The sequence below is a fragment of the Ursus americanus genome, chromosome 24 (assembly GCF_024610735.1).
Source record: "Ursus americanus isolate L20-20 chromosome 24, mUrsAme1.1.p, whole genome shotgun sequence".
NCBI classification, from domain to species: domain Eukaryota; kingdom Metazoa; phylum Chordata; class Mammalia; order Carnivora; family Ursidae; genus Ursus; species Ursus americanus.
In genome coordinates, this window is record NC_142150.1 from 7,702,589 (window position 1) to 7,729,424 (window position 26,836).

The 26,836-nt window shown below is 39.6% G+C and overlaps 1 protein-coding gene across 3 annotated transcripts in view; it reads left to right on the plus strand.

The window, feature by feature from the left end:
* GTF2H1 (general transcription factor IIH subunit 1) overlaps window positions 1-25,191 on the plus strand; it is a 38,538-nt gene extending 13,347 nt beyond the window's left edge. For all 3 annotated transcript variants that reach the window (XM_045808650.2, XM_045808652.2, XM_087855337.1), the window contains 11 exons: window positions 26-119; window positions 1,352-1,501; window positions 1,628-1,707; window positions 6,845-6,972; window positions 7,081-7,168; window positions 10,826-10,914; window positions 11,293-11,410; window positions 15,412-15,502; window positions 15,959-16,074; window positions 17,514-17,606; window positions 22,785-25,191. In XM_045808650.2, coding sequence (XP_045664606.1) covers window positions 26-119; window positions 1,352-1,501; window positions 1,628-1,707; window positions 6,845-6,972; window positions 7,081-7,168; window positions 10,826-10,914; window positions 11,293-11,410; window positions 15,412-15,502; window positions 15,959-16,074; window positions 17,514-17,606; window positions 22,785-22,871 — 1,134 coding nt within the window. In that variant the 3' untranslated portion in view covers window positions 22,872-25,191. The remainder of the gene's footprint in view (window positions 1-25; window positions 120-1,351; window positions 1,502-1,627; window positions 1,708-6,844; window positions 6,973-7,080; window positions 7,169-10,825; window positions 10,915-11,292; window positions 11,411-15,411; window positions 15,503-15,958; window positions 16,075-17,513; window positions 17,607-22,784) is intronic.
* The last annotated feature ends 1,645 nt before the right edge of the window (window positions 25,192-26,836 follow it).

Genomic DNA, 26,836 nt, shown 5'->3' on the forward strand with positions numbered 1-26,836 from the left:
TATATATGTGTGGTCTTTATTTTAGGCTGATGTCCGGCCCCAAACAGATGGATGTAATGGTCTGAGATACAATTTAACCTCTGATATCATTGAATCCATATTTAGGACCTATCCAGCAGGTAAGAAGAATCAGCTTTTCCACATGGTTGAAGTATTTCTTTGGATGAATTCAGTAATACATCAGTGGAAAACAGAAAGCTTACCCTTTGTTCCTGATGAAGTGCAATAAAATATGTGAAGACATATGGTAGTTACTAACGGGTCATTATATAATGTGCTGTCATCAGTTCGTAAGATGACTTTCCCATTCTTCCATCAGTGGTTCTTAAACTTTTTTACCCTTCAGCATATCTGCACAAAATGACCTGCTCCAGAGGTATCAGTAAATGAGTCTCTACAGCAGTAATTCACATCATCCTTTATGCTGCCTCAAGTGACCTTTATAACCCACAGATCCTTACCCTTGCAGAAAGCATCCTAAAAGTATAAATGACCTGACCCCAGCCTTAGTAATTTATGCTGTGCAGCCAAGGTTGAGAGCACCATTTCAGTTATTCTACTGACCATACAGTTCTCTCTCTCCACTCCCTCACTCCTGCTCCTTTAGTCCTTTGAAAACATTTCTTGAGACCCTATGGGACTCAAGTATTGTGTCACTGCCACCTCTATAAAATCCTGACTTCTTTGGGCAGGTACAAGCCTCCCCTTTGCTTCTATAGCAGCTTTTGTCTGCCTCAAAGAATTATCAAGTTGTAATGTAATTATTTTCATATTTTTCTGATAGTAATAATTATATAGTGTTTATTATATACCAGACACCATTCTAAGGCTTTTATGTATATTAACTCATTTAGTCATTACAAATAATCTTATGAAGTGGGTGCTCTTGCATACCTTCATGTAACAGATGAGGAAAAAAGATGCAGAGAGATTACGTAATTTCCACAAGATCACATAGATAGTGAGTGGCAGACCTAGGATTTTAAACTCAGGCTCTCTGGCTCAGGAGACCATGCTCTTAACCTCTTTGCTCGTATGACTCTGAGCTTCAGGAATGTGCTGCACCGATAGTCTGTTGGGTATTGATTCTTGGTATTTCTGCTAAAACTTTGAAACTTGTTCCTTGTCTTGGCGCAAAATAAGGTTTTTTTGTAATTTGTTAAGATTTATAAAGGTAGTGTGTCACCTAATCTCTCAAGTTATATTTCATATTTACAGTTAGATGATTATATACGGTATGTAAAGTTGAGTAGTTCGATCTAGTTTTTGCTGTTAATCTGTATTTTGATTAATTTGAGAGATTTTAAGAAATGGAAATTGTGTATGTAAATATTATGGTTTTTTTCTACAGTAAAAATGAAATATGCAGAAAATGTTCCCCACAACATGACAGAAAAGGAATTTTGGACACGTTTCTTTCAGTCCCATTATTTTCACAGGGACCGGCTGAATACAGGGTCAAAGGACCTCTTTGCAGAATGTGCCAAAATAGATGAAAAAGGTAACTGTTTATCCCTGACATACGTTAAATTTAATTTACTGCTCTCTAGTTATAGTGCTCTTAGTGAACTTTTTATTTTTGAGGAAGGTCAGTCTTGACCAACTTTTTATTTCATTGATTTTCTAGGGTTAAAAACAATGGTTTCATTAGGAGTGAAAAACCCACTACTTGATTTGACAGCTTTGGAAGATAAACCATTAGATGAGGTAAGTGGTATTAAAAGAATTTATGAGAGGGGTGCCTCGCTGGCTCAGTTTGTAGAGCATGTGACTGTTAATCTAGGGTTTGTGAGTTCGAGCTCCAGGCTGGGCGTAGAGCCTACTAAAAACAAAAAACTTATATTTTTTAAGGTTTTATTTATGTATTTGAGCAAGAGACAGAGAGAGCACGAGTGGGGGGAGGGGCAGAAGGAGAGGGAGAAGGATAGGCAGACTTCCGGCTGAGCACAGACCCTGATGCAGGGCTTGATCCCAGGACCCTGAGATCACCACCCAAACCAAAATCAGATGCTTAACCAACTAAGCCACCCAGGAGTCCCACAAAAAACAAATTTTAATTTAAAAGAATTTATGAGAGGGGCACCTGGTGGCACAGTCTGCCTTTGGCTCAGGGCGTGATCCCGGCGTTATGGGATCGAGCCCCACATCAGGCTCCTCCGCTATGAGCCTGTTTCTTCCTCTCCCACTCCCCCTGCTTGTGTTCCCTCTCTTGCTGGCTGTCTCTATCTCTGTCAAATAAATAAATAAAATCTTTAAAAAAAAAAAAAAAGAATTTATGAGAGAAAACAGTCTTTCGGGGCGCCTGGGTGGCTCAGTCGTTAAGCGTCTGCCTTCAGCTCAGGGCATGATCCCGGGGTCCTGGGATCGAGCCCCATATCGGGCTCCTCTGCTGGGAGCCTGCTTCTTCCTCTCCCACTCCCCCTGCTTGTGTTCCCTCTCTCCCTGGCTCTCTCTGTCTCTGTCAAATAAATAAATAAAATATAAAAAGAAAGAAAACAGTCTTCCTAGTCTTCAACTAGTTTAAAAATTGCCTTCAATGTAGATTGTGCTTTTGAAAATATAAAGAAAATTTCATTATTTGGAGTGATTTATTAGAAGTGCTTGTCAATAGCACTGTTTGCTGTTAAAATTGCTGTGAAAAATTGAAATTCCTACATGACTTGCTAAAACTTTTTTTAAGACTTTTGCTCCCATTGGTACTTCTCTAGGTAATGTGAAGTCTTAGCGTATTATGAATCCAGATTTATTCTCTGATGTTATTCTGAAGAAATGTGGATCAATATCAGTAGGCCAAGAAAAGATAAACATTTTTCCATAGAGCACTGTTTGTCAGATCTAGAGCATGCCCGTGACCCTTAGCCCACACTAGTTCCAATATGTGTCAACAGCTAGCCCACCAGGTATGCGCCACCTATCTCCGAATCGTGACTACAGACTTACAGATACATTCAGTCACGGGAAAAGATGGGATCCCTTTTGATTGAGGCAAATTCCGTTCCCACCCCTATCTTCTAAGCTAGAAGCCTGCCTTCCTCAGTTATTGTCTTCACACTCAGATTTTCATTTTCTTACCTTTCTTTTGGTTCCTCTTCTGGCCACATACACGTTTTCTAAACTTTTTCCTTTATTTTAGTGTATGGTACTCGCGAGGTGAGGAAACCAATGTTAAACTTTTGACCTACAGTCTTTAGCAGAAAATTATCCTTGGTGCCCACATGAGTCATTTCCTTAATGAAATTGAGTTTTCTAGGTAATTCTCCACATTCAGGCACTTTCTTTGTGAATTTCAACATATTAAAATATGGCCCTGCCCTCCTTAATCATCCTGAAAAAATGAAGCTTTGTGAAGCTTAGAGGTGTAGCTTAATGTGGGGAAAGTGTGCCTTTTTTTTTTTTTTTTTAATGATTTTTTATTATATTATGTTAGTCACCATACAGTACATCCCCGGTTTTTTTTTTTAATATTTTATTTATCACAAGCAGGCAGAGACTCACTGCTGAGCAGGAAGCCTGATGTGGGACTCGATCACCAGACCCTGGGATCATGACCTGAGCTGAAGGCAGACGCTTAACCAACTGAGGCACCCAGGCGCCCCATTAGTGCTTTTTAAAAAAAATAAAATAAAAATGATGGTATGTTGGGGTGCCTGGCTGGCTCACGTGGAAGAGCATGCTACTCTTGATCTAAGGATTGTGAATTTGAGCCCCATTTTGGGTGTAGATTACTCAAATAAAATTTTTTTAACTTTAAAAAAAAAATGATGGTATATTACACATATTCATGTGTGACTTTGTTCTTCACTTTGCCTATTATCACTGTCAGTTCAAGCTAAACCATAGTTGTTAAGAGCGTAGACTGTAAAGCCAAACTACCTGGCTTAGACTCTGACTTTTTTTTTTTTTTTAACATTTCTAAGCCCAGTTTTCTTATAAAATGAGGTTGATAGTACTGACCTTAGCGGGCGGTAGGAAAATTGAGGAGATGTTGGTTAAGGGTACCAACTTGCCACCAGCAGATGAATAAGTTCTAGAGATCTAATGCACAGCGTATAGTCAACAATGCTGTGTTATAAACTTCAGAGTTGCTGTATCTTAGTCATCCTTACCACAGAACAGGAAATGATAATTACATGGCATGACAGAGATGTCAGCTTTAGGGTAATCATATTGCAATATATAAATACCAAGTTAACACATTTTATACGTTCAGCTTATGAAATGTTAATGTGTCAATTGTATCTCAGTGGAAAAAATGCAATACAGAAAAGATGTTGACTTTATAGGATTGCTACAAGAGTAGAAGAGTGTGGTACGCAGTGAGGGCTCAACAAATAGTAGGTGTTACCATTATTTATGTTTTTTAGTGCCTGCCCAGTATTCCGTTGTATGGAAATGTAAATATTTATATAACCAATCCCCTTAATAGAAATGTTGGGTGATTCAGTTTTTCCTTTGGTGCCTCTCTTTCCTCTGTCATCCTCTAGCTGTTGTTAACTGTCCCATGATGTGGCCTCGGGCCACCTTCAGGATACATCGTCTTCACTCCGTTGCTTTAAATACTAATATGTAATGATGAATCCCAGGTAGCGCTGGTCTCTTTGACCCCAGAACTCCAAAATTATACATCCACCTGCTTACTTGCTATCTTCCCTTGGATACTTCACAGACACCTTGGCATAGATGCACAAAGTGAAGCCTTTTATTCCTCTCTTAAACCTATTTCTTCCTGGGTCTTCCCTGTCTCAAAAAAAAAAAAAAAAAAAATTACCATTGGAACGCCTCAGCGGCTCGGTCGTTTAAGCATCTGCCTTCAGCTCAGGTCATGATCTTGGGGTCCTGGGATCGAGTCCCATGTCGGGCTCCCTGCTCAGTGGGGAGTCTGCTTCTCCTTCTCCCTCTGCCTGTCTGTCCCCCCGCCCACCGCTTATGTGCATGTGCCCACACTCCCATTCTCTCTCTCTCTCTGAAATAAATAAAAACTTAAAAAAAAAAAAAATTACCATGGACTTAGTTGCTCAGGCCAAAACCTGGAATTCTCCTTGCTTCCTCCCCTTCCTTCGCCTCCAACACTCAGCTCATCAGCAAGTCCTCTATAACACATCTCTGATTTGTCCACATCTGTCCGTCTCCACCTTCCACCCTCTCCCTGTTACTAGGCTACTGCCGTGTTTGTCTTGGTTGTTTTCATTAGCTTCCTAATTCATACTCCTGTTTCCACTTTTGTTTCCTATAGTTACTTTCCTCTAGCAGGAAGGTATAAATCAGATCTTGATAGTTTCCTGTGCAAAACTCTTTAATGGATTCTCATTGAACTTAAAATCAAAACTGCTGCAAGGCTCTTCTTGATTTGGCCTCTGCCTGCTTCTACCTCAGTTTGGGCCACTTACACTCATTCATGCTCTAGATATCTAGATATAAATTTCCTATGCTGCATTTTTTAAGAATTAATCTTTATTCCCTTCTAATGTCTTATAAAATATTTTGAAGAAAATGTATAAGTTTGCTGAAGCATCTTTTTCAGGTGTTACCACTTCATATAGGTTATTTGCAAGAAAAAAAGTACTATTCATTTGAAATAAAGACATTATTAACTCCACTTTGTTAGGGATTAGTCCTTTCCCCTTCTCCCTCTCTGCCTTACCAGTGTCATTACTGAGAAAGAATGTTCACCAGTCCATCCCCAGTGATTGTCACCTTCTCTTTTCAAAATGACTAGCTGGAGTTAGACGTGTGGTCATTCATAATGTAACAGACTGATCCTAGATTAATTATGATCTCTTCCCTGTAGAGGGCTTTTAAAATTCCTTTTATTGTTTCATTTCCGTTTTTAAAAGACCATAGTGGGGCTTCTATTGGAAGGGAGGTGTGTGATATATAGATAGTTCTGTTCTAAGACTTAGAGGAAAATGTTCTTCCTTTGAATTTGTATTGGCTACTTCCTCTCTTGTAGCACATAGAAGTCTTAACTATGTGTACTGACTTACAGCCCAGCACCCTACTAACTTGTATTCTGGGTCCTTTGGCACAGGTCTTAACAACTTTCTGTCCATAAGGCCCAGCACAAACTCAGTACATGTTTGAAAATACCTGTTTCTCCAATATCTCATTTTACAGAGCTTGGAAAAATTGACTACCCTTGCTTAGACTAATACTTAAAAAGTTATAAAGCCAGAATTTGAATCCATATTTATGTGACTCCAAAGTCCATGCTTTTTTTCACTGTATTCTGTTTCTTCATTTAATATTTTGCTAACTATATCTAAAACTGCTCTTTAAAAAAATTCACAGTTTGGGGCACCTGGCTGACTCAGTCAGTAGAGCATGCAACTCTTGATCTCAGGGTTATTAAGTTTGATTCCCCAGATTGGGTGTAGAGATGACTTGAAATCTTTTTTTAAAAAGTACGCAGTCTTAAGTTTTTCGTTGTTGTTTTTTTAAGATTTTATTTATTCGAGAGAGGAAGAAAGAGCACCAGCAGGGGGGAGGGGCAGAGGGAAAGGGAGAAGCAGACTCCTCCCTGAGCAGGGAGCCTGATGCAGAGCTCCATCCCAGGACCCTGGGATCATGACCTGAGCTGAAGGCAGACGCTTAACCGACTGACCCACCCAGGCACCCCAAAATGCACAGCGTAAGATTAAGATTATTTTTGTGATGTCAGAAGGAGCATATTGTATTTTTATGTGTATGTAACTTTTTAAATATTTATCTGTAAAAATTGAGTAATGCTTAGAATTAATATAGTCCCATCATCCAGAAAATTTTTTCAGCTAAGCATCTCTCTCGTAATGGATAAGAAAACCAGAACTTTATTTTGATTTTTAATCTTCCAAATTGTTTCTCATAGGGCTATGGCATCTCTTCCGTGCCATCTACTTCTAATTCTAAATCCATAAAGGAGAATAGTAATGCTGCCATCATCAAGAGGTTTAACCATCACAGTGCCATGGTCCTGGCAGCAGGTCTCAGGAAACAGTTAAGTATACATGCAAAAGTGCAGTAACTGGGCTTTTTAAGGTAGCCAGATGGAGTTGTGTTGTTGTTCTGCTTGTGATTTTTAACATTTTCCCCCTTTGTTTTAAGAGAAGCACAAAATGAACAAAATGGTGAGCCCAGCAGCATCGATGGAAATTCTGGAGATGCAGATTGCTTCCAGCCAGCAGTCAAAAGGGTATGGGTAAAAAGTTCAGAAGGTTTAGAGCTCAGGTTTCTCCAGATACCTTGTATAACTGCTAGAATTTTATGTTAATCCTTGACGATTTCAAATGACCCTGTTCTTCTGACCAAGACATTAAGCATTTGGCATGAATTATAGAACGTTTTAAAGAATACTTTCTCGGTTTTAACTTGCCAGCCAGCTTTCCATGCACTCTTGTCTATTAACTGTTCTTATTGGTTTTGTTCTCTTTTTTCCTTCACATGTACACATACACACATATTGACATACAGTTTGTGTTCTGGGCAAGAGTATTCAACAAAGGCAATATGACAGGAAGAAAAACTAAAGGTTTGTGTATATGATTTTAAAAGATAGGACTGGGGCCTCGTGTTAAACCTAGCATTTCAGAGTTAGAAATGTGTTCTTATTAAATATCGAAGAAATCATTTGGGGCTGTGGGGAAATATGGACAGAATTATCTACTTCCATATTTCTTTCCTTGAATCTTTGCCAAGCTACTCTACCTCTCAGTTTTTTTCAAGTTCCTCCCCAATTATAAAAACATACGATAGAATTTTCTTAGAGGGCAATCAGGCAATATGTATTAAAATTTTAAAGTCTGTGCCCTTAATTCCATTTTTGGGACGGCATTATATTTTGAACAGTTATTTAAAAAGGAAAAGATGTGCAGATGTTTAGACACAAATACTCATTACAGTGTTATGAAATAGCAGACATTCTAATAATAGTGTCTGTGGTATGTTCATACAATAGAGATTGGTGCAGCCATGAATAATTTAAAAAGGATTAATGACATACTGAATTAAAAAGAGTTCACATATACCATAACAGTAGTTTAGTTCATAAAAAATTAAATTCAAGAAACCAGGGGCACCTGGGTGCGGCACCTGGATGACTCAGTGGGTTGAGTGTCTGCCTTAGGCTCAGGTCATGATCTCCCGGGATCATGAGCCCTGCATCAGGCTCCCTGCTCAGTGGGGGAGTCTGTTTCTCCCTCTGCCCCTCACCCCACTCTCATGCTCTCTCTCACACGCTCTCTCTCAAATAAATCTTTTAAAAAATAAATTCAAGAAACCTTGAGTTGCTGAATATATTAGGGGGTAGGAAACAAAAACGAGTAAGAGTTCTTATCCTCAAAGAGTTCAGTGTCTATAGGGAAGACGAAATCAAGTTCTTCCCAAAATAAAACTTGAAGTATAGTTACTGTTATTTATAGTAGGAATCAAAGAAAATAAAAATTCATGAATTAAATAAATGAAAAAGCTCACAGAACACATACTATGTGATACAATTTCACATATTAAAAAAAGTTCATAAACTTTTTAAAAATGCCTTCAAAAGAATACACTAAATGGTTATCTTTCCGTAAAGGAATCACAGATGAGTCTTACACTCTAGTTCATGTTTCTGTAACTTAATGTTTCTACAGGCTTATCCACTTTCAAAATTAACAAAGCCGGGGTGCCTGGGTGGCTCAGTCAGTTAAGCATCTGCCTTTGGCTCAGGTTGTGATTCTGGGGTCCTGGGATTGAGCCCTGCATTGGGCTCCCCACTCAGTGGGGTGTCTGCTTCTCGCTGTCCCTCTGAACCTTCCCCTTTTCTCATGCTCTCACTTTCTCTTTCTCTCTCTCAGATGAAAAAATTAAAAAATCTTCAACAAAGCTAGTAAGATTTTTTTTTCTTTTTTAAGTTTTTATTTAAATTCTAGTTAGCATATGGTTCGATATTAGTTTTCAGGTGTACAGTATTTGTTTTTAAAGATTATATTCATTTATTTGAGAGAGCATGAGCGGGGGTGGGGAAGTGGAGAAGACTTCCCTGCTGAGCAGGGAGCCCAACATAGGGCTCAATCCCAGGACCCCTAGATCACGACCTGCGCCAGAGGCAGCCACTTAACTGACTGAGCCACCCAGGCACCGCTACAACTTAGTGATTCAGTACTTACATACTGCATTACCTGGTGACCATCACAAGTGCACTCTAAAAAATATTTATGGGTTGAATAAATATTTTTTTTCTGACTAAGAAAAGTAAAACTAAAATGAAAGTTACAGAGAGGAGTTTAAGATGAAATCTAGGAAATGATGCTTTTCTTTGCAATACTGTGCACTAAGTACATTTGATTCGTGGTAATTAAAGACGTGTCAAAAATCATGGTTTGTGTGAATTTTCACAAGTTTCAATAATAAATGCTGGTTCTAGACGTTCTTTCAAATCACTAGTTTGAAATAGTCTGATGTGTGTTCTACAGAAGAGTTTTATAGAATGAGAGATTCAGAAGTAATAATAGAGTCCTTATTTTTATGGAGTTTCCAGTTAGGTATGAGAGGTCACCGAATGAGGCCTTGGCAGAAGTGTAGGACTTGGGTTATGGGAGGTTAGGTTAAGGACATGACTTAGGTAAGGAACAGCAGGGGTAGAAATGCACTTGATCTTATGTGAAAAGTAATAAAGATTAGATTTTGGTATGCCTTGAAGTTGGTAGAAAGGTGGGTGGAGAGTTGAGAAAGTAGTAAAAAAATTCGCCTCGGTAAAGTGGGAGACTGATGAATGGTGTTACTCTGGATATTGTACTATGATCAGTTCTGTTCCTATACAAGGGGACTATTCAAACTGTCCATATAGGGGCAATTTCAATACTAAGTTTTCAGGTTGATCTTTTTTGAGAGGATCTTTTTTTTTTTTTTTTAAGATTTTATTTATTTATTTGACAGCGAGAGAGGGAACACAAGCAGGGGGAGTGGGAGAGGAAGAAGCAGGCTCTCAGCAGAAGAGCCTGATGTGGGGCTCGATCCCAGAACGCCAGGATCACGCCCTGAGCCGAAGGCAGACGCTTAACGACTGCGCCACCCAGGCGCCCCTGAGAGGATCTTTTTTGAGAGAGATTTAATAACCAAAACGTTTTGATCCTACTCTTGGTAGCTACGGATGAGGGTTGACCAGATGAATTTCATAGCTACATAAGGGATGAAATATTGTAGAATTACTTTCACAAATGGCCATGTAGATTGCTTTCTTATGTCTTTTATAATTAAGTCTTCTGTTATAGAAATTTAGCAGTCTTCTGCTAGCACAGGAGAAAACAGGTTAGTAGAACAGAAGCAAACCCAAATACATGGAGGAATTAAATAAACATGATAAACACGGTAATTCAGAATCCATAGGAAACGACAGATTATTCTACAAATGGTGTTAGGAGGACTGATTAATAAAAAGAAACTGTGATTCCTTATTCCAAAATAAATACTAAGTGGATCAAAGATTTAAGCAAATAATTAATCGACAGAAGAATAAGCAATAAGGGAATAATTAAAACCAAACAACAACAAATGAGAAGAAAAAGTATTTGCAACACATACGATAAATTGGTCCTACTTCTTTGGGGGAAGAATAGTAAAATACACCATTTTCACCTGCCAGACTATTAAAAACTAGAAGTTCAGTAATACTTAAGATGGTCACAGTGTAGGAAAACAGGTACTCTGTAAGTGGTTGGTGAGAAAATGAGTTCAGCCAGTTGTAGAGTGGTCATGTCTAGGAATCGAAGTTCATAGTGGGAAGACTTCTTTACTCTCTGTACTTTTTCAGTCATGTTTTATTTTTGTGAGGAAAAGCTAACCATAAAAAGTGCTGTGTTGATAATTACAGGCAAAGTTACAAGAGTCCATTGAATATGAAGACTTGGGGAAAAATAATTCCATAAAAACGATTGCACTAAACCTCAAGAAGTCAGATAGGTGAGTTTGGTTAATACTAACTTAAGGCACAACAGTTATATAACACAAATCACTGCAAAGTATTCTGCAAGTATATATAGCTCTCAAGTTTTAATACCATAAGATACGGTATCCTTTTTCCCTTGAAAATTTACTTTGTGCATTTCAGAAAAGGATGCTTAAGTGAGCAGATGCAAGATAAAAATGTGATTCTCTGTGCTGTTTTCTTATTGCCCCTATAGCAATTAAGTTATTTTACTCAAATCTGTTTAAATGTATTATTTTTTTTTGCTTTGGAGATAATGTTACATAGAGACTCCTAAAATATTTGAAGGACAAATGTTGAGTGCCTTTATTCTGTGTGATGAGTAATTTCTTTCTTTTTTTGCTAATCTTCAGGTATTATCATGGTCCAACTCCAATCCAGTCACTACAGTATGCAACGAGTCAGGACATTATTAATTCTTTTCAAAGTATTAGGCAAGAAATGGAAGCTTATACACCCAAATTAACTCAGGTAGGTGACTCATACTGTTTGAAAACCAGAATTCCTGTAGTTCTTTCCTCAGTCTATGAGCACAACCATATTGAACTATATATGCTCTTTTAATTGGGTTTAAAGACCTATTTCTGCAAATAAATTGGGGAAAAAATCAAGAGATAGGGGAAAAAAGGCATTTGGATTATTCCAGAAGTTATCTGAAGTTAAGATGATAATGGAAAATAGATGAGTTTTGTGATTGTTAATTTTTTTCCTTCCACATACACTGTTATTGGGAAAATTTCCCAGATTTCCAAAAAACTTCTGGACATCACTGTCCAGATATTCTGTATGACCTCAAACTAGAATATATAAAATTGAGCTTATTATCTGCTCTTTATTTTTCCTTGCTCTTACTCATACTTATTGTTTTTTTAAAGATTTTATTTACTTAATTGTTAGAGCACAGGCAGAGGGAGAAGCAGACTCCCACTGAGCAGGGAGCCCAATGTGAGACTCGATCCCAGGACTCTGGGATCATGACTTGAGCCAAAGGCAGATGATTAACTGACTGAGCCACCAAGGAGTCCCTCTTTTTCATACTTAAATTGATCAGGAACTTCTGTCCATTCTTCAGGATTTCTTGACTCCTTGGTTTAGGCAAACCTGATCAGTTTTCCACAATGCCACTATAAGTTATCTTTCTAGAAACAGAAATTTAATCTTATCACCCTGCAGCTTAAATCTTTTACTGCCCCCTTTCATTGTCTGAATGCCTTTGTCTGGTGCACCAGTGCCTTTACGGTTGGTCTGGCCCTAATCCCAGCCGTATCTCCTCCATTCCCTTCCACACACAACCGAGAGTCTTCTCTCCAGCCTAACACACTAAACTACCTAGAAAACGGAGAAAGCATTCTCTCTTCTTAGAGTGCCCTAAGCCTGTTTCTGCCCCTGAGGACCTAATGATTATCCAAAACTCAGCTGAAATTTCATTGTCTCTGTAAAGCAATCCTCAAATCCTCAATATTCCCAGTAACAAGTTTGGGGGGCGGGGGTCTGTTTTCATAAACCCTGAGGCAGAGTTTATACATGTCTTATAGCGCTTGTCACGTATTGGAACTTACTGATTTACTCTTTATTTTGAAATCTCAGATTTATAGAAAGTTGCAAAAAAAAATTTCTGGATCATTTTGAGAGTAGAAACTCTGAAATATTTCGGTTTGTATTTTTTGTATTTTCTAAAACGAGATTTTCTCATAAATTACACAGCATAATTACAAAATTGTAAGTTAACATTGATAAAGCATTATTATCCATCCTTTAGGTCTTAACACAAATTTTACCAGTTGTACCACCAGTGTCCCTTAACAGCAAAGAAAACTTTTTTTTGTTCCAGCATCCAGTTCAGGTTCATAAGTTGCATTTAGTTCTCATGTCTTTTTAGTCTCCTTTCAGATGGAATCATTTTTCAATCTTTGTCTTTCATGATCTTGATATTTGAGTAAAAGCCAGTTTTTTGTAAAATGCCCTCAAGTTGAGTTTCTCTAATGTTTCCTCATGATTGGATTCTTGTTACAGATTTTTGTCAGTAATACCACAGACGTGATGTGTCATCCTCAGTGTGTCATTTCAGGAAGCACAGATTTATTTTTCCTAACTCCAGATCATTTGGGTAAAGTAGTATCTACCTGGTTTCTCCACCAGAAAGTTACTATTTTTCCCTTTGTAATGAGTAATCTTGAGAGATACTTTAAAGACTATGTAAATATTATACTTCTTATCAAACTTTTACCCATTAGTTTTTTAGAATCCATTGGTGATTCTTACCAGAAACAATTACTACCATGGTGGTGGTTAAGTGGTGATTTTTTTTTTCTTTAAGAGAGAGAGAGCAAGTGCACAAGCAGTTTGAAGGGTAGGGGGAGAGAATCTTGAGCATACAGCCTGACGGAGAGCTCGATCTCACGACCCGGAAAACATGACCTGAGCTGAAGTTGAGAGTCTTCTCAACTTCTCGACTTCTTGACCCAACCACCCGAGCCAACCAGATGCCACAAATGGTGATTTTCTAATTCCATCACCCCTTCTACTTCTGTCATTTGACACTGCTAAGACGAGGAGCTTCCCCTTCCTTCTTATGTATTTATTTACATCAGAATGGATTCACGGGTTCTTACGTTTTTCTGTGGGTTATCAACTGTTACTGTTTTTTTGTTAAACCAAGGTGTGATTTACATAGAGTGAAGTACCTTTTATAGTCTCCTGCAAATTTTAATAAACATAAACAGTTGTGTAGCCACTGGCACAATCAAGTAACAAAGCAGTTTTGTCACCCCCAGAAATGTACCCACTAATTTGCAATTAGACCCTTCCCAGGCCCCTCACACTGGCTCCTGTATCTTTCTGATGATGTCGTCATCAATTTTTGAGTACCTTACATTAGGGAACAGAGAGATAGATGTTCTAGCTTCATCTTATGCTTTCCCCACTCCAGCCACACAGTCTTTAGTGCTGGGTATATTTAGAAACCACGATCTGGGGGTGCCTGGGTGGCTCAGTTAGTTAGGCGTCTCACTCTTGATTTCAGCTGGGGTCATGGTATCAGGGTTTTGAGATCGAGCCCCACGTCGGGCTCTGCACTCAGCATGGAGTCTGCTTGAGATTCTCTCTCTGTGTAGAATAAATAAATCCTTAAAAAAAAGAGAAAAGAAACCAAGACATGGGTGCAGTGTACTTAGCTGTTGGAGTATCATTTGCTGCTGGTGTTATTGTCCCCTCCACAGGCAGAGCTGAGAAATATATTTATGTATATATATGCACACATAATAGATTTAGGATTATTTGACTACTTTTTTCTTTCTGGAATATAATTGTCCAACATCTGGCCCTTGGCCCCAAGTAGACCATCCTAACTTTTTTAAGCTGGAATCAATCTTAGATATATAAATTCTTGCCCACACCTACTCTGCATCCCAAAAATGATTTCATATCTGAGACACAATATAAATTGAGTCAAGAAGGCCCGAAAAGTTTTCTGTCCTCGGTGCAGCCCGTGGCTACTCAGCAAACTCAGCTTCTGGTTCTGACACATCATACTATTTCTGACAAACAGAAATAGGAATAGCATGAACTCCCATGTTCCCTTGACTCATGGTTGTCATGTCCAGTACCTTTACACCAAATTGAAAATTTGTTTTCGTCCAGTCCATATACACATGGATTTCTACTTACAAAACATCATTAAAAAGCCTCAGACTGGGGTACCTGGGTGGCTCAGGTGGTTGAACATCTGCCTTCGGCTCAGGTCTGCCAGTCTTGGGGTCCTGGGATTAAGCCCCATGTTGGGCTCCTGGCTTGGCAGGGAGTCTGTTTCTCCCTCTCCTGCCTCTCCCACTGCTTGTGCTCTCTCTCTGTCTCTTCTCTCAAATGAATAAATATAATCTTAAAAAAAAAAAAGAAAAAAAGAAAAGCCTTAGCCATACTAACCCTGCATTTGAGTTAGTCACTGAATGATTTGTTCCTCTGTTAGGCAGTCACTGAATAGATAGGTCAATTATTTCCCTAACTGTTGATACTGATACAGTGGGGATTATGTTTTTTCCCCTTTTGGCTAGGTGTATTCGCTTCCTTAGAAAATGGCAAATGATCTATTTCTGCTCTGTTGAGGGTTCCCCCCCCCCCCAGCTGCCAGCAGGTTCACATGTTAACATGTTGTTTTACTTGCTTTCTTAAACTCAGTTTTACCTTCAGTGGTTGGAGTTCACAAGTTGAGTTGGCGCTTAAGAAAGGGCTTTACTAGGCAAAAGTATGAGTTTTGAGGTCTAGAGACTTGCCTAGTATTGCTGGAAGACTGGTAGGTATTTTGTTTGTGTGGACACTGTGTTTCTGGCCTCATACAAAGTCATTCACTCGGGCTGCTATAAATTACATATTGTTATTCAGGAATAAAGGTGTGTTGAATATTTTGCTGTAAAACTGAAATGTAAGTGATATGATGGGAAGAGGAAAACCACCTTCTGTGTCTTCATTTCTTTTAGGTTCTCTCAAGTAGCGCTGCCAGTAGTACGATCACAACACTGTCACCTGGAGGAGCACTTATGCAGGGAGGGACCCAGCAAGCCATAAACCGTATGTGCCGGGCCACTTTGTCACTCACATGCGCTCTGAAGAGCGAGTTGGGAGAAGTGCTAAAGTACTTAGATTGGTTTTTCTTTGGAGCGTTTCCGGAACTTCTGTTTTTATGCATATAGATCCTGAGATCTATTTAGATAAGAGCTTAGGTTTCATAAGTATCGTAATATTACAAACAGTGGTAGATTGCTGGTCTCCTTATATCATACTGAAAGCTTTTTTCTTTACTTTCCGACCTCTTAGAATAAAGGGAAACCTGAAACTTGCTCCAAAGTCTCAGGGAATTTAAATTCTAAGATCTGTTAGCCACAAAATCATTAACTTATCTCAGGGTAGCACATCCTGGTTTGGCATCGGCAAAGTACACATGTTCAGATTTATTCTGTGAGTGGTCGTTCTTTCAGAGACTATACGTATGTGGAAATAATTTTTATTCTGTTCTTTCTTCTGCAGAGATGGTGCCAAATGATATTCAGTCTGAATTGAAACACCTTTATGTGGCTGTTGGGGAACTTCTACGGCACTTCTGGTCCTGCTTTCCTGTTAATACGCCATTCCTAGAAGAAAAGGTGAGAATTGATTCCAAACACAGCCAGCTCTGTGGTAGTGTGACTTAGCGAAGTGTTATTTTGAAATTAGAAAATTGTATTACTTACCATGTGCTAGACGCTCGGATAGCTACTTGCATACGTTAATTTAAGCCTACAGCATCTTAATGGAGTAGGTACTGAAGCCCATTTTATAGATGAAGAAACTTGAGATCCTGACCAGTTCTATAACTTAGGATTATACATCTTAAAACTTGTGTCTAGCTGTAAGCCACTAGGAGCAATTGAAGAACAGAGACCCAAAACAAGTTACATCAGTAAAATTATTTATTTGGTATATTTTTTAGAGGTAATGAAATGCAAACTGAGATTGACAACAAATATAGCACTAGCTGTTTAACACTAAAACCCTTTTAACCAATTAAAGGACAGTTGACAAGTGGGAAAATATTTATAATACTAATAGTAATAGTTTATATAGATAGCTCTTTTAGACAACCGTTAAGAGAAAGGTTAAATAACCCATTAAAAATAATAGGCAAGAGACTTTTAACGGGCACATCACTAAAGAATGAAGCTGGCTCAGTAAACCTAAGAGGAAATTTTCATACTCACTAGTATTCAAATAAATTATCTTTAAAGATACAGTGAAAGGGGGGCACCTGGGTAGCGCAGTCGTTAAAGCTGCTGCCTTCGGCTCAGGGCGTGATCCCGGCGTTCCGGGATCGAGTCCCACATCGGGCTCCTCCATTGGGAGCCTGCTTCTTCCTCTCCCACTCCCCTGCTGTGTTCCCTCTCTCGCTGGCTGTCTCTCTGTCACATAAATAAATAAAATCTTAAAAAAAAAAAAAAAAAAAGGTACAGTGAAAGAGCATTTTTTTAATCTATGGTTTTTAAAAGAACAAAAATTTAAAATAATCACTGATGGCCAGGTTACTAGGAGTCCCTTCTTCCATTACTCATACTACCTTTTTTAAAAATGCTTTGACCCAGAAATTCGATATTTAGGAATTTAACCTAAGGGAATAATTAAGAATATTTAGCAGTAGAGATGTTCCTCTACCACTGTCTGAAAGAAAATGTAGAAGTGACCTAACTATCTACCAGAAGGGGTTTTATTAAGAAGTGTTTGCTCTGCATACATTGAAATACAATGTATCCATTTTAAATGATGGCTTAGGTGAGTATTTAATGACTGAAAGATGTTCGCATTAAATAAGTGAAGTTTTAAAACAGTATCATAAATGTGTTTATACACATACACAAAAAACATCCAGAGGGATATGCATTATTAATGAACCAAGGTGTTGATGAATCACTGAGTGGTGGTAGATATTGCTTCTCTGCCTGAGACCAATTAATCTTTTTTTTTTTTTTTAAGTAACCTTGTGTTTTTCTCTTGCTGCCTGTAGGTTCTTTGAGATTTCTCTGTAATTTATTATTTCTGTCATCTTCTGTAGGTAGTAAAAATGAAAAGTAATTTGGAACGATTTCAAGTTACGAAGCTCTGTCCATTCCAAGAAAAAATTCGGAGACAGTATTTAAGCACAAATGTAAGTCAACAATGTGATTTTGGCCTGATTCTCTTTCTCTGTGTTGCAAGATAATGAAATTAACATGTGAATAAGTAGATACATTTGGGGTTTTGGGTTTTTTTTGCTGAGAGTTATGATTTTTTTTTTTAGGTTTTTTTTTTTTTTTTTTTTTTTTTTTAGTAATCTCTACACACAGTGTGGAGTTCTCATTCACGACCCCGAGATCAAGAGTGGCATGCTCTTCCAACTGAGCCAGCCAGGCGCCCCTCACAGCACTATTTTTTAAATGCAAAATGTATCATACGTTCAGAAGAGGGTATAAAATACCTAACACTTTTTAAAACAATAAAACAAGTATTTACCCACAAATCATCAGAAGAAATGGAACAGTACCAGTTCCCGTAGGTATTCCCTGGCCAGTTGCCTGCCCCTCCTTGACACTCTTGCTAGGCCAGGACTAACCCCAGCATTTGCAATAATCAGCTCCATGGGGTTGGTTGGTTTGTTTACTTAAAACACTCCGTGTCCGTTGTGGGGCTTGAACTCAACCCCAAATCAAGAATTGCATGCTCTACCAACTGAGCCAGCCTGGTGCCCCAGTCATCTCCGTGCATTGTTTTATAGATTTAGAACCTGTGTGTATGTCCCTAGAAAATTACTGTTTTGAAAACCCGAGGAGCAAGCACAAACCTAACCCTGCAGAGGCAGGCGGAACCGCTCCTCTGGAACAGTAAACCTCACAGGTGCTGCCTCCAGCCTCCCCGATGGCGCACCGCAGAGGCACGGCTGTGTGTGAGGTAGCGAGTGAACAGTGTCACTCCGTGCCCAGGATTTTTAACATTGTTTTTAATACAAGGCTAGAGCAACTGCTCGAGACCGGTTTTCCTATCTGTTCCGCAATCCTCTGGGACGACTGGGAAGGAAGAGTATATACAAGTTTAGGATTTAGTATTTCCGTAAGTAGGTTAATCAAAAGGAGGAGTTACACAAGCGAAAGCTTCAAATTCTTCGTCAGTAAGGTTTTTGGTAAACATTCCCTAAAAGTTCTAAGTGGTTTTTCTCAAAATAACAGTAGAACTTATAATCAGAAAAGAAGCCTGAAGTACCTTCCTGCGTGAGCAAGGACAACGCAGGTTTCAGGTCAGGTGCCTTGACTGGAACCGCCCCGAGCACTGTGGTCAAAAGGATTCCGAGGCCATGTGCACGCATTACCTCAAAGATGTTGCAGGTGTGGTTCCAGACCACCACAGTGAAGTGATTCAAGTCAATTTTTCTGTTTCCCAGTGCATATAAAATTTACGTTTACACTCTCCTGTAGTCTGAAGTGTGTGATAGTTACATCTTCAAAAAATAATGTACATCCTTTTTTTTTTTTCAAGATTTTTATTTGAGAAACCGTGAGGATGAGCACAAGTGGGGAGGAGAGGGAGAAGCAGGCTCCCTGCTGAGCAGGGAGCCCCATGTGGGGCTTGATTCCGGGACCCCAAGATCACAGCCTTAGCCGAAGGCCCTCAACCAACTGAGGCACTCCCGTACATCCCTTAATTTAAAAAAAGTTTATGGCTAAAATTGCTATCCACCTGAGCTTTCCGAGAGTCATAATCTTTTTGCTGGTGGAGAGTCTTACCTCTCTGTTGGTGGCTGCTTAAGGTTGGGGTGGCTGTGGCAATTTCTTAAAATAAGACAACAGTGAAGTTTGCCCCATCAGTTGACTCTTCTTTTTGTGAACAATTTCTCTGTAGCATGCGATGTTGTGTCTTAGCATTTCACCCATATTAGAACTTCTTCAGAGTCAGCCTTCTCAAACCCTGCTGCTGCTTTGTCAACTAAGTTTGTGTAATATTCTAAATCCCCTGTTGTCATTTCAACAATCTTCACAGCATCTTCACCAGGGGTAGATTCCATCTCAAGAAACTACTGTCTTTGCTCATCCTTGAGAAACGATTCCTCATCCATTCAAGTTTTATTATGAGATGGCAGTCATTCAGTCACGTGTTCAGGCTCCACTTCTAATTCTAGTTCTCTTACTGTTTCCACCACCCTGCAGTTACTTCCTCCATTGAAGTCTTGAACCATTCAAAATTAACCATGAGGGTTGGAATCAACTTCTTCCAAATTCCTGTTCATGTTGATATTTTGACCTCCTCCCATGAATCACGAATGTTCTTAATGGCATCTAGACTGGTGAATCCTTTCCAGAAGGTTTTTATTTTACTTTGCCTAGATCCCTCAGAGGAGTCCCTATCTATGGCAGCTATAGCCTTAAGAATTGTATTTCTTAAATAATAAGACTAGAAGTCAAAATTTCTCAACTCATGGGCAACAGAATGAATGTTGGGTTAGCAGGCATGGAAACAACATTCATCTCGTACCTCACCATCGGAGCTCTTGGGTGACCAGGTACATTGTCAATAAGCAGTAATATTTTGAAAGGAATCTTTTTCTGAGTAGGTCTCAACAGTGGGCTTAATATTCAGTAAACCATGTTATAAATAGGTGCGCTGTCATCCAGGCTTTGTTGTTCCAGATAGAGAGCACAGGCAGAGGAGATTTAGCATGATTCTTAACAGCCTTAGGATAATCGAGTGGTAAGTGAGCATTGGCTAAAATTTAAAGTCACCAGCTGCATTAGCTCCTAATAAGGGAATCAGCCTGTCTGTTGACGTTTTGAAGCCTGACATTGACTTCGCTCCAGCTATGAAAGTCCCGGATGGCATCTTCCAATAGAAGGCTTTTTGTCTATATTGAAAATCTGTTGGTTAGTGTAGCTGCATTCATTCATTAACTCAGCTAGATCGGGATAACTTGCCGCACCTTATACATCAGCGCTTGCTGCTTCAGCTTGCACTTCTCTGTTACGGAGCCTGCTTCTTTCCCTAAACCTCATGACCCAACTTCTGCCGGCTTTAGGCTTTCTTCTGCAGCTTCTTCATTTCTCTCAGCCTTCACAGAACTGAAGGGAGTTAGGGCCTTCCTCTACATAGGCTTTGGCTAAAGGCAATGTTGCGGCTAATTTGAGCTTCTGTCCAGACCACTAAAAATTCATACCACAGTAAGGCTGTTTTGCTTTCTTTTCTTTCTTTCTTTCTTTTTTTTTTTTTAATTTTTATTATTTTTTTCAAGATTTTATTTATTTATTTGATAGAGACAGCGGGAGAGGGAACACAAGCAGGGGGAGTGGGAGAGAGAGAAGCAGGCTTCCCACTGAGCAAGGAGCCTGATGCAGGGCTTGATCCCTGATCATGAACTGAGCCAAAGGCAGATGCCCAATGACTGAGCCACCCAGGCACCCCGGCTGTTTTGCTTTCTTACCATTCCTTCGTATATTCACTGGAATAACACTTAATTTTTTTCAAGAACTTTTCCTTTGCATTCACAACTTGGCTAACAGGCACAGTGAGGCTTAGCTTTCAGCCTGTCTCAGCTTTCAACGCACCTTCCTCACTAAACTTCATCATTTCTAGCTTTTGATTTAAAGTGTGAGATGTGTGACTCTTCCTTTCACTTGAATACTTAGAGGCCATTGTAGGGTTATTAATTAGCCTAGTTTCAGTATTGTGTGTCCGTGAGTAGGGAGTCCCGAGGAGAGGGAGAGAGAGGGGGGAACAGCCAGTCAGTGGAGCAGTCAGACACACATTTATCTTAGAGGCATGGTTGGTGGTGCCCCCCCCAAAGATAATTGCAGAAACATCCAAGTCACACTGGTCACAGATTACCATAACAATATTATAATAATAATGAAAAAGTTTGAAATGTTCCAAGAATTACCAAAATGTGGGGTGCCTGGGTGGCTCAGTTAGTTAAGCATCTGCCTTCAGCTCAGGTCGTGATCCCAGCCAGGGTCCTGGGATCGAGTCTTCATTAGGCTCCCTGCTCAGTGGAGAGCCTGATGCTCCCCCCCCCCCCCGTTACTCCCTCCCTCTCTCTCTCTCTCTGTCAAATAAATAAAAGTCTTCAAAAAAAAAAAAATTACCAAAATGTGACACAGAGACACAGAGTGAGCAAATGCTGCTGAGAAAATGGCACTGATAGACTCGATCAGTGCAGTGTTGCCACAGATCTTCAGTTGGTTTAAAAAAAAAAAAGGTACACTGAGAAGCACGATAAAGTGCGTAATAAAACAAGGTATGCCTGTACAACCTTACATGAGGATATGGCATTCATCTCCTCATTGGCACTATGGAACGACTGGTGCCCATCAAGCAAAATAAATGATTTTTATATACTTTCCAGACAAAACTAAATAACACAAAACCTCATCCCCCCATAATAATAATAGATGGGGTAAATAAGAGTGTTTTAAGTCATTGACATGCTAAAAGGATTTAGGACTTCCTGTCCCTGTCCACATACTGCCAGAACTGACTTGCAAACTTTGCAGGACATTACTTCCAACCACATAAACACTGTCCGTCTCCAAAGAAACATATTGTGAAGACATTCTCCTTCAGGAGTCTTTATCAACTTAGATCAGTTGTGGTCCTTTTGACTGCTAGTTACATCCATGACAAGGGTAAAATCTTTTTCTACTCAAGATACATAGTCCTGACCTAAGATATGACATAATACTTACGTGAAGCATTGACACCATTTAGATTTTCTTTAATCTGAGTTATATTGAAATTCCATAACATTGGAGCTGGAAAAGACCATAAAAAACTTAGAAAAGTGCTTCAACAAGATTGGCTGTGCAGCAAAATTAGCTCCAGGAGCTTTTGAACATCAAAGATTCCAGATCTCATCCCACACCTGCTACATCAGAATCTTCAGGAGAGTAAGGCATTTTTTCAGATGTTCTGTAAAATAATATTGATGCCCCCATCCTGGCCTTAGTCGACAGACTAATGTTTAAATCTAGAACTCATCAAATTCGTACACCTCCTTCATTTGACAGAAGAAACTGAGGCCTAGAGCCCAGTTTCAGCTTCCATGTTGTCCTATAGCTGGTTAATGACAGGACAGACACTACAACCCAGACAGAGCAGGTGAATTTCCAGCCTCTGTCCTATCATTTCTTACCTTTTATACAGAACGTGTCTGAAAATACCTTCACAGAGGGCTTGCAGGTTGCTCGTTGGGGTAATACAAACGAGCTTGGGACCTGCACTCGGCAGTATGTGCCAGATCTGGATCGGAAGCGTGAACTTCCCCAGCCTTTGCCCAGTTACTGCTTAAGTGTCTTGCCGTGTTTTTCAGTTGGTAAGTCACATAGAAGAGATGCTCCAGACAGCCTACAACAAGCTCCACAAGTGGCAGTCACGGCGTCTGATGAAGAAAACGTGAAGTGTCTGTGGCTCTCACAGGTTTTGTGAAATTAAGAGAACTGTGACCTGCAGTGACTCTGGAAACCTGGCCTGAGACACGCCCATGATCACACAGAAGTGACAAACATCTGCACCATGCCAACTCTCAGAGCTGATGCTGTTGTACTTGCACATTGTGAACTGACGAAAGGAACTGTGACTGAACTCAAAGCTGGGGAGGTAAATTAAGGCAGAACCAAAATGAGCTAAGTTGCAGATACATATATGTATATGTATATATACACATATATATATGTATATTTTAAAGAGACACTGTTTACTGCAGTTACTCAGGAACTGCTTTTGATCACATTAAGCTGCTTTCAGAAATTAAAAAAAAAAAACTTTTTAAAAGGGTGCATTGATAAAATCTGAGGTTTGTTTTTTTTTTTTTCCTTTGTAAATTTTTTTTCCTAAGTTTATGGCACAGGGTACACCTTAAGTATTTCTCCTCCATCCTCCACTTGGATCCTCAAGCTGTACTGAATTCTAGTTGTACCTTACATCAGCGAGTTAAGAGAGTACTTTAAAGCAGAAGGAGACTGTTGCTCACCATCAGGAAACAGTTCTAGTCAGAAGACATCATTGGTCCTGTGTTTCCTACGGAAATAAGAAACAATAAATGTTGCACTGAATGTTTGTGGTTTGGAGTCCCTAAATGATTAAGAGGGAACATATTTGCAGAAAGTTGCGTGGGGTTTTTTTATGCAGAATTTTGTCAGAAGACAATGGCGCTGCATGTTTTTCTTTGAGTGCAAATGTACATTGCTAAGATTTTTTTTTTTAAGATGGCATGTGCTTTGAAAAGAGGAAATTGCATTTTTAAGAGTTTAAAAATCTTACGAGTGAGAAATATAAGAAATCTTACTTATTTTCACCTCTTTAGAGAAAAATAAAAGATGTTTCTCATATCTCCTTTTCTCCAGTTTCTGTTACTGTCCTTGGCGAATCGATAATCATTGCATAGTGACTGAAAAGCCTAAATGCAAAAAAAAAGAAAAGATACATTTTTGTTTCTGGAATCATGCCATATTTTGTTACTAGTAGGATCAGCTCACTGTTTATCTAAGAGTTTAGATGTCTTATATTAAAAATTACAGAAAAAAGTAAAACTTTTAATAGATACTCTTTTAAGGTAAGACATCTCGTGGTTTCTCATATTTACTGGGGTGGGCCATTCACTCTTTCTTAAAGCCATTGTACAAGCTGGTTGTCTTTCCTTTTTTTCTTGCTTTTTAAAAAAAATTTTTTATTGAAAGTATAGTTGACATAGAATGTTATCTTCGTTTCAGGTGTACAACATAGTGATTCAGCAACTCTACATTGTTATGCTCTGTGTTCACAAGTGCAGCTGCCATCTGTCACCATTTATTACAGTACCATTGACTATATTCCGTATCCTGTACCTTCTGTCCCAGTGACTGATTGATTCCATAATTGGAAACCCTGATTATCTTTCATATAATGGCTACAACAAGCCCAAAACCTGGACTTTGGTAAAAGAAAAGGGGTAACATCCCTTTCGGCTTCAGTCTTCCCATTTCTCCTCCAGATCGGTCTAGTAATGGTGTAATCTCTTAAACCGTACAGTTTTCCCGCGTGCTTTTCAAGTGTATTATCACTATAACTACTCAGAGCAATAGCGATGGAGCAGCAGGTAGGAGAACGTTCGAAATAGAAAAGTACGTCTGTGGGGAAAGGCAGTTGTAAACGAATGCTCTGTGGAATGCTGTGTTAAAGATTCAGTGATCGATGTACTGCAGACTGAAAAAAGAAACTATTTCGGGGAACTGGGTAGGCTTTACTAAAGAGGTATTGTTTTAGCTAAGCCTTGCAGGTTGAATAGGGAAAAGCATGATGAAGGTGTGAGGGCTCGGAAAAAGGCCCCAGTGTGTTCGATTGGAGGGTTGGGAGTGACAAGTACGTGACTGGGAAGTCAGTGTAATTCAGGTTGTGAATGGCTTTGAATGCCAAGGTAAGAAATTCAGGCCTTACCTTTAGGCATGGGTTATGTCAGTGAAAATTTTGAGTTAAGTTGTTTTTATGAGGGTTGGTTGGTTGGTTGGTTTTAGTTAAAAAGTCTGGCAGTTAGGGGCGCCTGGGTGGCACAGCGGTTAAGCGCCTGCCTTCGGCTCAGGGCGTGATCCCGGCGTTCCGGGATCGAGTCCCACATCAGGCTCCTCCGCTATGAGCCTGCTTCTTCCTCTCCCACTCCCCCTGCTTGTGTTCCCTCTCTCGCTGGCTGTCTCTATCTCTGTCAAAATAAATAAATAAAATCTTTAAAAAAAAAAAAAAAAAAAGTCTGGCAGTTAGGAAGGCCAAACCCCTAAAAGGCTTTTGGAACAATCCAGACTGAAAACTAAGGTCCAAATTAAAGTGGAGTTCTGGTAAATAGGGGATGAGTAAAGACATTCTTAAGGTATGTGAGCAAGGTATGTAAGCTCAGTGCACAGGAAATGAAGGATTTAAGGGCGATTTCACCTCTGAACTAGCTTTTGATTCATGTCTAGTTTGTTTAAAGTATATGATCCTTGGAGTCTTTGTAAAGTGAGCTTTGGCTGCCGTTCAGGCCTGTTAGTTTCCTACCTCCCCGTTGTGGAAAACAACAGCACCTTTCCGGCTGTATCTCCCTTCATTCCCACAATAACCAGCCAAGTGGGTAGGTTCAACAGATTATTTTACAGATTAGAAATGGTTTAGGTGTTTAGTGATTTACCCAGATTCACATAGCCAGTAAGTGGCAGAGCTAGGATTTACCCTGAACTGCTAAGCTCTGCAGTCCCTTAGGGATAAGATCCTTGTGAAATTGGAAGCTTTTATTCCCCAACTCATGCCTCCATTGGCTAGTTTTTCTTTTGACTGCCCTTTTATTCCTACCTCTGATTCTATTCTGTGTTGCTTTTATATCAAATCACAGCGTAGAGTTAGTCTGCCTAATGGGTCCCATTAGCCCAGAGGGCTGCAGAATGTAGTAATGAAAACACATCCTGTCTTAGGAGGAGTTTCTCCTGGAAAGAAGCAGAAAGTCAGTAGTGCTAGTCTGCTTTGGACTTACACAATGAGATGCCCACTTTAGTTCTCCAGACTCAAGAATGCTTTTACATCTGTACCTAGAAGGTAACGCACTCCTGCATTGGCGGAGTTTAATCCAGAAAGTGATTTCCGGTCGGGATATATACCATCTGGAGCTAACAGTGGCCCTGGGATGGAAAGCTGCCCGTTTTAAACTTAGATTTGCTGTCTCCAGTGTCATGACTTCCACGGGATTCCTCACTGTGTTACCTCTGCCCTTTCCCAGTTTAGCTTCTTGAAGACTCAGCTGTTCTCTCAGTCCTGAGGCCAAGGGAATCTTAAGTTATTTTCAGCTCTTAAACTGTCCAGAGTTGGAGCATGGCCTAGAACCTGGGTCAGGGGTGGTCAGCCTCAGTTCGCAGTCCGTGTTCTTGCGAGGGGGTAATAAAGTCACTGAAAAGACTAGAATTCCAGTTTTGGAACCACAGAATCCTGTTCCCATCCTCTTTCATAGAGTTCCTAATACATACGACAAACATGGAGTTGCCCCCGTTGGGGTAGAGCCTCATACCTCTTCCTGCCACTGCTCCCCCATCCCCAGCCCAACAATACACTGAGAGTACAGCTGAGAAACACTCTCTCTGGCCACCTAGCAACCTGCTCTGTTATTGGGATGGCTGATACTAGGAATAGACTGAAGTTGAAGATAAATTCTGGCTTAAATTTTACTTTTCTGTAGTCACCGAAGTAAATAGCACGATGGTACTTAAACCCAACCTATTAGCAATTACATTAAATGTAAACAGACTGAACACTTTAAAAGACAAAGGTTTTGTCAGATTGGATTAAAAAACAAGACTCAACTATACGCTAGTTATAATTACAAAAACGTCTACACTTAACTCACCAGACTTGCCCTCCCATCAAGTGTCA